At 43.1% G+C, this 9,930-nt stretch overlaps 1 protein-coding gene across 1 annotated transcript; it reads right to left on the bottom strand.

Annotated features, from left to right (window-relative positions):
* Positions 1–1,328: 1,328 nt before the first annotated feature.
* EMB1586 (P-loop containing nucleoside triphosphate hydrolases superfamily protein) lies at positions 1,329–4,119 on the bottom strand. The gene is made up of 2 exons (XM_089615684.1): positions 2,607–4,119; positions 1,329–1,927 (listed from the first exon to the last, which is right to left on the bottom strand). The coding sequence occupies exons 1-2, from the start codon at positions 3,776–3,778 to the stop codon at positions 1,477–1,479; spliced, it is 1,623 nt and encodes a 540-aa protein (XP_089471810.1). The 5' UTR covers positions 3,779–4,119; the 3' UTR covers positions 1,329–1,476.
* Between the last annotated feature and the right edge of the window lie 5,811 nt (positions 4,120–9,930).

Raw genomic sequence — 9,930 nt, 5'->3', positions numbered from 1 at the left:
TGTTCATCTTTTCTCGAGTTTGAGAAATATAGAAAGAAGATGGTGGAATTGAATTAAGACTGTTAAGTAGGGAAGTCCACTCCTTTTGGCTGTTGTCGCTGAAATTTGAACAACTATTGAAGTCTTCGGGTGGTTCGATCCAGAGCCGGATCAAGTGGTCACACCCGAGCTAGGTATGCGGAATCCGAAGGTCACAAGTGTCGCTTATCTAGCTCAAGAGCGTTCTTCGTTCGTCGCGGAGATCTGAAATTAAGAAGAAGAAAATGAGCTAGAAGGGCGTAGAGGCAGTGCCTCTGAAGCGCCCTCCGATGTTCAACATTAGTCTTATTGTTATGCCTTAGGTGGGGGCACCGATATTTGTAGAGAATAATTTAGGAGATTTTTGGCTCGATCAGAGGAATGTGTGGAGAGTCCTCAGCAGCGTTTCAGGACTCTGGAATCGAGTAGACAGTGTTTTAGAAAAAAATACCTTGATCCCTATATATGGAAGGGTATTTATAGATGTTGGAGGGTTAGAAAAAAAACCCCTAAAAAGTCGGATTTTGGAAGGCAAGGCGCGCGCATGGAGCCTCGCCTACACATGGTGCATCGAGCGGCTGCGCGCTCTTTCTTTCGGTCAGGCGCGGTGCGACTAGTGTTTTTTTTATGGATTTATGAGTCTAGGCGCGGTGCGCCAGTGTCAGGAGCGCGCGCCTTGCTATGAAGTGCGTGCGGGCTTCAAGCACGCGCACACGGAAAGCGTTGCACGGGGTGGTGCGGTGCGCTATTGCCATGCGTGGCGAGTGTGGTCGTGGAGCGTGCAAGCGTGGGCTAAGCTTTTTTCGAACGGGCTTTCGACTTCTTGGGCTCAAGTTGGACTTTTTTCGGGGCTTGACCGTTGGACTTTTGACATGAAATTTCTCGCAAATCGCAAAAAATTTAATATTTTCGATTTTCCGAAAATGACTGACGACAAATACCAATATCCATATTTTAATCGAGTTGCTCTTATGACATTTAAGTGCATTTTTATGAAAAATTGACGCAAATTTTGACAAGGATTGTATACGTCTAGAACAAGTATATATCGCACTGTTGACAAGGGTTAAACTTAGATTTTTGCTCGAAGTGGTAAAAAACGGCTAAAGATTTTTGGTTTTGGTTTTTTGTAGTTGCGGCTGCAAGTGTCCAAAAGTAATTTATAAATAAGACTAAAAACTCTGTACGGAATCCAAAAAAATGCCTTATGAAAAGATATTCCAACGTAATTGTTACAAAATATCTTTATTTAGTTCAGATCATAAAGCATGAATTTAAAATTGAACATCAATACTGATAATAGCGCCTCATTTCAGAATTATACTCATCTTACTATATAGTAAATAAAAAGTACCAGCAATCACCTCAAAATATAGGAACTATTTTAAAAACTTAACATTAAAAATACATCTACTTATATTAGATAGTGATCAAAATAAATAAATATAGAAGTAGGTGTTAATTTTGTTGAGCAGTGAGTGTAGTTTTCTTTGCCTTTTCTTCAATCACTTGAAACTTGCCTTCCCCAAACTCACAAGCAGGGATGTCCACCCCAAGCTGCCTCTGGATCTTCTTGACCACGAAGACCTCGGACTCCTCGCAGACGGTGACCACGCTCCCAGGCCGCCCGAGCCGGCCTGCCCGGCCTGCCCGGTGGGCGTAGTGGGTCGAGTCAGTGGGCAGGTCAAGGTTGATCACGAGGTCGCACTCGGCCACGTCCAACCCCCTCGCAGAGAGCTCGTTCGTGACGAGGACCCGAACCTCACCGGCCTTGAACTTCCTCAGTGTGTTCGACCTCCCCAGCTTTCCGAGGTCCCCGTGGAGCTCCACGGCGCTCATCCCACGCGCCTCCAGCTTGAACACCACGTCCCTTAGCCGCCTCGTGTGGTTCATGAATGCAATCACCGACCTGACATTATACATGCGACTTCAACACGTTACATATTTTCTTTTGAATTGTAAAAATATTGTCTTTTTAAGCTAGCTTATGTTTAGGGTATGTTTGTAACATGAAAAATCGGAGTGGAAAAAATTAGAATCTATTGTACTTTTCTTGGTTGTTTGGATTGAAAAAAAATATGGAAAATATAAGAGGGTCCATTTGAAATCCGGAAAATATAAGGGGGTCTATTTAAAATCCGGAAAATATGGGAGACTGCAAATTTGAAGGGAAATGAGAATGGTAAGAAAAGTGTAGGACAAAATCAAAACTTTTTGTTATGTTTGAAAGTGGTGAAAATCAAGTTTATTTTACTTCTTCTCAATTCAAACAAAACATTCCAACACCATGGATATTCAATATTTTTCCCTCACATTTTCCGGGTTTCAAACGGAACCTAAAATTTGAGATTTCATTTTCCTTGAAATATGTAAGGAAAAACGGAAATTTAAGCAAAATTGCACGTCGGGAGGATTTTGGTTTTCTGATGTGCCACACGTGAGACTCTTTTTCCATATTATTTCCCTCGAAATTTTCATGTCTTCCAAACACAATAGGGGATTTTGATTTTCCCAAACATTTTCCATCCAATTTTCATTTGTCTATAGTAAAATCCGGGTTCCAAACACAAACTTAAATCGCATCTTACCTGGCATCCAACGCGTGCACGCACCGCCTCAGTGCGTCCACCTTGTGCTGCAGCCTCGCCACGCAGTGGTAGTGCTTCAGGTTCGGGGGCATGCTCAGCACCGTCGCGGGCCCCGGCTCGGGCTTTGATGGGCTGGCGACGGCAGGCTTGTCGAGGGGGGCGACGCTCGTGGCCTGGACGAGGAGCGGGTCCTTCCCCCAGCTCGTGGCAGCCCTGACGACCGAGAACGGGACGGTGGCGGACACGAGGACGGTGCGGCGCTCAACCCGCGTGGCGGCCTCAGGCCCACGCGGGACTGAGCTGGGCTTCTTCCCGACGTGCTCGAGGATACGGTGCATGTCCTCACGGAAGTTGAAAGAGAGGAGCTCGTCGACCTCGTCCAGGACCAGGAACCGGCACCCGTGGGTGTGGAGCTTCCCAGCCGAGCTGATCTCCGCAATCCGCCCGGGCGTGCCCACGACGATCACCGGCTTGTTCTTCTTCAGAGCCTCCTCTTGCCTCGCCCGGTTCGCCCCACCCACCAGCTGTTGGACCGCCCGCTTCATCTCGGGCCCGAGTATCCTCTCGAACTCCCTCACTATCTGCATCCCCAGCTCCCTCGACGGAGCCACGATCACCGCCTCCACGTCCATCGTCCTTTTCCCGTCCCTGCTATCCCGGTCCATGCCGCTCAGAGGGCCCACTTGGGCGAGGATCGGGAGGAGGTAAGCGAGGGTCTTGCCCGAGCCGGTGTAGGACTGGATCACCGCGTCTCGGCCCTCGAGGAGCACGGGGATCGAGGCCGACTGGACGTCGGTTGGCTTCGTGAACCCCTCGGCCTCGAGCCTCTCGATGAGCCCTCTCGGGAGCCCGAGCTCCGAGAACGACTTGGCCGCGAACGGAGCGAATTGAGTCCCGTACTTGTTCCCTCGCAAAGCCTTCTTGATTCTGGGGGTCACTCTCCGTGGGCTCGTCCATTTGGCCTCCTTCATCTTCATCTCCCTCGGCTCTGCGGTTTCGCTGTCGCTTTCGATCCCGAAGCTCGCGAGCGTGAGAACTCCTCGGGCACGGTCTATCCGGGGCCCGATGGACACACTGCCCCGTGACCAATTTTTCCGGGGGAAACTCGATAGCCTTCGAAACGGAAGAGATCCTCCAAAGACGAGCAACCGGGACGATGAAATTATCGGCATATTTTGTAATCAATCAGTCGCACACGTTATCCAGGAAAAAAAATTTAGCGTTATCTTATGGCATGACTAAGTGACTAAATATAGCCTTTGAAGCTGAAGAGCACAGAGAGCTGGCTTCACCACAAAGCTGAAACAGTGTGACTTCCGATTAGAATTGTTAAAACTGAAAACTATCAACTAAAGTGAAGAAATAAACAAATTTACAGCCCTTTACTATTTTGAGCAACGTAGCTTCGTTGTGGGGCATTACGTCGAACAGCTGTTGTGCAGTTAATATAAACAGTAGTTCAGCATGACACGCTTCGAAAATGATTGTTTCACTTACATAAGAGAAATGAATTACAGTCTAATTTTAGGGGTATTTCATCTCGTACGATAGTATTTTGTGGTATTTGATAAACGTTCGGTATATCTCCCGTAGGGTAATGAAATTATGGTGTACGAACAAGAAGACGTAGATTTTGATTTAGGTAGTAATTCGAATAATTAGATGTTAATGTTGATGTAGTTGTTTTGAAATGAGTTTATTTTAATTCGAATTTTAATATTAAATATTTATTTTGTTGATTTAGATGTAATTTGTAATTAATTTGATCCAAATGTGATTGATTTCTTGATTATTGATTATTTGTCTAAATTAATTTTTTATTATTCGTTATTGTCGATGTTATTTGAATAATCACATGTTGTTGTTATTGTTGATGTTGTGAAATGGGTTTTTTTTTTTATCTGAATTTAAATCTTTATTAGATGTAATTTTTAATTAATTTGATCTAAATATAATTAATTTCTTGATTATTGATTACTTGTTTGATCTAATTCTTGATTATTCGTTATTGTTACGTTGTTCATTATTGTTAATGTTGACATATTTTGTTACTTTAGATTTACTACTTTAAGAATGAGTTCAGATCCATCCCGAAAATACTGTATACCCATTGAGGGAAAGACGGACGCTTTTGTGTGCAACTTTTGTGGCCATGAGATGAAAGGCGGAGGTGTTACTAGGGTGAAGAATCACCTTGCCGCTACAAATAATTGAAGAAGTACAACGGTGTGTGATAAGTGTCTTTCTTCTGTAAGGGAGGAGATGAAAGAGTAGTGACAATTACTGTGAACTCTATAATTTAACTATGCTTTGATTTGTAGTACACTTATTATATTTTGTGTTGTTGTTACCGGTCCGTCCCGGCCCGGCGAAGCGACGACGGCCACACTCCCCTCGGCGCTCGGCCAATGGCCGGCCCAAGACCGGCTCTCGGCCATTGGCCGGGCCTGGGAAGTCACACGGCCGGCCCAGGGCCGGCGCTCAGCCAATGGCCGGCCCAAGACCGGCGCTCGGCCAATGGCCGGCCCAGGACCGGCTCTCGGCCATTGGCCGAGCCTGAAACGTCACACGGCCGGCCCAGGGCCGGCCCAGGACCGGCTCTCGGCCATTGGCCGAGCCTGAGGCGTCACACGGCCGGCCCAGGGCCGGCGCTCGGCCAATGGCCGGCCCAGGATCGGCTCTCGGCCATTGGCCGAGCCTGGGACGTCACACGGCCGGCCCAGGGCCGGCGCTCGGCCAATGGCCGGCCCAGGATCGGCTCTTGGCCATTGGCCGAGCCTGGGACGTCACACGGCCGGCTCAGAGCCGGCGCTCGGCCCATGGCCGGCCCAGGACCGGCTCTCGGCCTAGGGACCCCCTATAACGTCCCACGGCCGGCTCAGAGCCGGCCCTCGCCTCCACGGCCGGCTCAGAGCCGACCCTCGGCCAAGGGGACGCCCAAAACGCCCCTTGGTCGCATATAAATGCCGGGGTCCCTCCCCTGGTCCAGGTAATCCATTCTTGAGTACTGAAACGCTGTCGAACTCATAACTCTAAACACCTAAACCCTCTATATCCACCTCAATCCTACTAATGTTGAGCGTCGGAGAAGTAAACAGAGGCAACCCCTCTGTTTCCCCTTTGTAGTTCACATCTCTCTTCTTATCTTTTCAGGTGTTCGGATGAGATAGACATCACCTACAGCTAAGGGACGACTTGGGATACCAAGTCCGACACGCTTGAGCCCGAACGCGACCACTTGGTCCGGCCTTGGGTCGAACCGTTTGGGGCTCCTAAATAGTTGTCTGAAAACGAGCGACTACAGTTGTTATGTGTGATAACTCTCTATTACGTTTATCTTTATTTGTTTTCTTTATTTAGATATTAATGCGACTTTTTCTGAGAACTCTTTATTACATGTGTATTGATTTGTACTCTATTTAATATTTTATGTGTGAAATGCTGAAAACTTTATTTAAAAATTTATTTTTTTGTATATCCTAAATTTATACAAAATCATAATAAAAAAAGTTGTTCAAGTATCCCGCGGAAGTTCCTTTTCTGGGCAGTATATCCCACGGTATGCGGTTTACCACACGGTATGAGATACCTCGAATGTTCATCAAATACCACGGGATACCACGGTACGAGACGAGATACCCCCAAAATTAGAAGTATGGTACGACCGCGAGATGCAAAATTTTAATCCTTGGGCAGGAGAGTAGCAAGACTGGAGATTTGAACGTGTGTTTTGGACTTTGGACTTTGGATATATTCTATTTCAGGAGAGAGAGAGAGAGAGAGAGAGAGAGAGAGAGAGAGAGCTTAACCAAAGAAACGCATATACAAGGGGGGGAATTACAAAAACATCTATGATTTTAAATCCATTAAAATATAATTATTGTTCAAAGGATATAAAAATTTTCCTTCTCAATTAAAGTCTGAAAGATAATGAACTTAATTTGAGTCCCAAAGAATAAACAGATTTTTTTTTTTAAATGGTAAACATAAAATTACAATTTTACAAAAAAAAAAACTATTTTTGTGATAAAAATTTTAAACATATTATTTTGGTGATAAATTACAATAAAAACGATATGCAATTTCCAATATAGAAGATAGTTACATATAAGACTTGAATTAAACTTGGAAAAATTAGGTAATTACACGCAAAAAAATTCATCGAATACCCTATTTGCTAAATATCTACACAAAAATATTATGGGAATTAACACTAATAATACCATCTCAATATAACTTACCAAATTTAGCATAAAATCCAAAAATTGACAAAAGTAGTACTTGTGGTAGGTGAGAGAAATTAATTTTTCCCCAACTACCCTCAACCCTACCATCTCTTCACTTACGTTTTTTTCTTCTGAAAATCAAGTTTGGCCGATTTTTTTTCTCTTCTTCTCCTCCCCCATTTGGGCCTGAACTGGAGAACTTCACGAAGTTTGCTTGAGTTCTTCATCACTTGGGTCGTCAGAATCTTGCTCGCCGACGGTAAGTTTCCTAAACCCATTTTAAACCTATTTTACAAAAATGATAATTTCATCTTAAACCCATTTTGCAATAATGTTTAAAGAAGTTTCCTACAAATCCAATGTTGTTCATCAAAACTTCAAGATCCAAGGTTCTTCTTCCTGCAAATCCAAGATCCAAAACTTCTTCAAACATATTTTGATAAGTTCGTCCTATTTTTAGCATATAAGAACATGTTTAATTGTTTTGTTTCATTTTGAAATAGGTTCCATTGCATTTGTGTGTGATTAGTTTTCAAAAATGGCGTTTTTTTTGTTGATTTCCAGATTTTTTCAGGGTGTCACAGAGTGAATCCAGTTCGTGACACTTGTGTCACGAAGTCATCTCAGTTTGTGACACATATGTCATGAACTGGATTCAATTCGTGACACTTATGTCATGAAGATGAATTCACTTCGTGACACATATGTTACGAACTGGATTCACTCTGTGACACATGTGTCACGAACTGGTTGTATTTCGATGTTAATAACCTTATTTTCTGTTTATGTTTTAGGTCCGACCTTTTGCAATATACGAATTCCAGGTTTTAAACACAGATGAAACACCATGGACAGTGAACTTGATTGATAAGACGTACTCATGTCGAGAATTTCAAACTGATCTATTTGTATGTGCCCATGCTATTGCAGCTTGTCGCTTACGCAACCTTCCTGTTGAGAGCTATTGTGCATAGTACTACACGATCGAGTATTGGAAATTGGCGTGTGCAAGGGTTATTCATCCTCAAGGAAGTGAATCGTCATAAAATTTTCCCGACGAAATCAAACAGATCAAAATAAATCCGCCTAACTTCTTAGGTCGTCTGGCGAGTAGACCTAAGAAGAGAAGGATTCCCTCTCTAGGAGAATATGATGCCCCGCTTCGTAAATGTTCCCAATGTGGAGGTGTAGTCCATAATAGAGCTACGTGGCGACCCAATTCCACCAAAATTGAGGGCTCCATAGATGGGTCATTGGTTTGGTTTGTAATTCGACACGTATCTTGTTTTATGTTTTCTTGTTTATCCTTGAATGTTTAGAACTTCCTTCGTTTTTTGGTATGTATTCCGTTTTGAATGTTTTGAACTTTATTGGTGTTGGGTTTATTGTTAAAAATTGTTTATAAAGCAACAAATCAATTGATTTCGAGACAATATATAAAGGTCTAAACACATACATAAAGTTCTAAACACATACGTACAATCAAACACACATACATACAGTTATAAACACATACCTACAATCATAAACACATGTATACAATCATAATCACATACGTATAGTGATACAAACATAATTTAAGTAGCCTCAACGTTGACATTTCCACGTGTGTGTAGTTTTAGCGAATTTGAATTCCTCGTAGTCATCAACGACTTTGAGGAATATAATCTCTTGGAAGTCTTTCTTCGTAAACTCTTAAACTTGGCCTCCAATCTCAATTAGAAACCCATCTTTGATTTCTCCCTCGAAGCTCTCGGTCCTCAACACTAGGTGGCTTATAATCGCCGATGACCGGACTATTCGTGGTTGCCCCACAAACTGCTCAAAATATGATTGAGCAAAGCCAGCTTGAGTTTCGATGTTGCGGCCGAGTAAGAGAGTGAGGAAATTGTCCAATTCACCGTGGAAGTTAAACATGAAACCTTCTATGTTGGCATTGGGTATACACCGTTTCCTCTCCTACACATATGATTAGTGAAACAATTACATAAAGTCAATTACATCAACTATGTGGCCCAAACTGATTGAGTTCGTGACCGATGTGTCACGAACTCGCCCACTCCGTGATCGATGTGTTACGAACTCATTCACTCCGTGACTGATGTGTCACGAAGTGGGCGAGTCTGTGACACATTGGTCACGAAGTGGGTGAGTCCGTGACACATCGATCACGAACTCAATCAGTTCGTTACCGATATGTCACGAACTAGGATCCAAATGAGTTTGTGACACTTACCTTTCAGGAGATCTGATGGACTCTCCGAGGCCGCCGCAACGCCTGAAGTCTCGCCTTTGTTTTTACTCTGTATCAAACACAAAACAAACCAAGCCAACACATCTATCATAAATAAGCCCCATAGGGGTCTCTTAGTTTGTATTCCATACCTTTTTTTTTATCTTAGGTTCGACAATGAACGCGTCATCATCGGAATTATTTGAGGGTTCATCATTCTTCTTTTTTGAAGCTGTCCTCGGGCTTCGTCGAACAACTGCAGAGGCCTCACCGGCCTTGGTCGATTTGACTTCGTCATTAAAGAGCAGATTAAACCTAAAACAAATCAAGTCACCAAATTTCAACAACATCATGACCAAATTTCATCAATCTTCTTTCTAGGTTTATTCAATAAAATACTTCAATGAAACTCATTAGCATAAATTTCAGATCAATTTCTCTCACACAAATACTTCAAAAATGTAACTAATTCTCACACAAATACTTCAAAAAAATGTAAAATACTCAACCAAATACATACCCATTTCGGATTAATTTTCGAAACACACATCATAAATTCCTAAATTCCCAAATTATTTTTCATACCCATCCATGCAAACTGATAACACACACAAAAACACACCCAAAATCTGAGAACACACAATGAAAAAAACCTAAATTCCCAAATTATTTTTCATACCCATCCATGCAAACTGATAACACACACAAACACACACCCAAAATCTGAGAGCACACACAAACACACACTCAAAATCTGTGAACACACACAAACACACACCGAAAATATGAGAACAAACACAAACACACACCGAAAATCTGAGAACACACACAAGCACACACTGAAAATTTGAGAAATAAAGTCATA

This window comes from Urtica dioica, chromosome 5 (assembly GCF_054948205.1).
Source record: "Urtica dioica subsp. dioica isolate 48M chromosome 5, U.dioica_male_clone48M_v1_H2, whole genome shotgun sequence".
In the NCBI taxonomy this organism is placed as follows: Eukaryota; Viridiplantae; Streptophyta; class Magnoliopsida; order Rosales; family Urticaceae; genus Urtica; species Urtica dioica.
The sequence above is the reverse complement of the archived record's forward strand: the minus strand, read 5'-3'. Positions and strand labels throughout refer to the sequence as shown.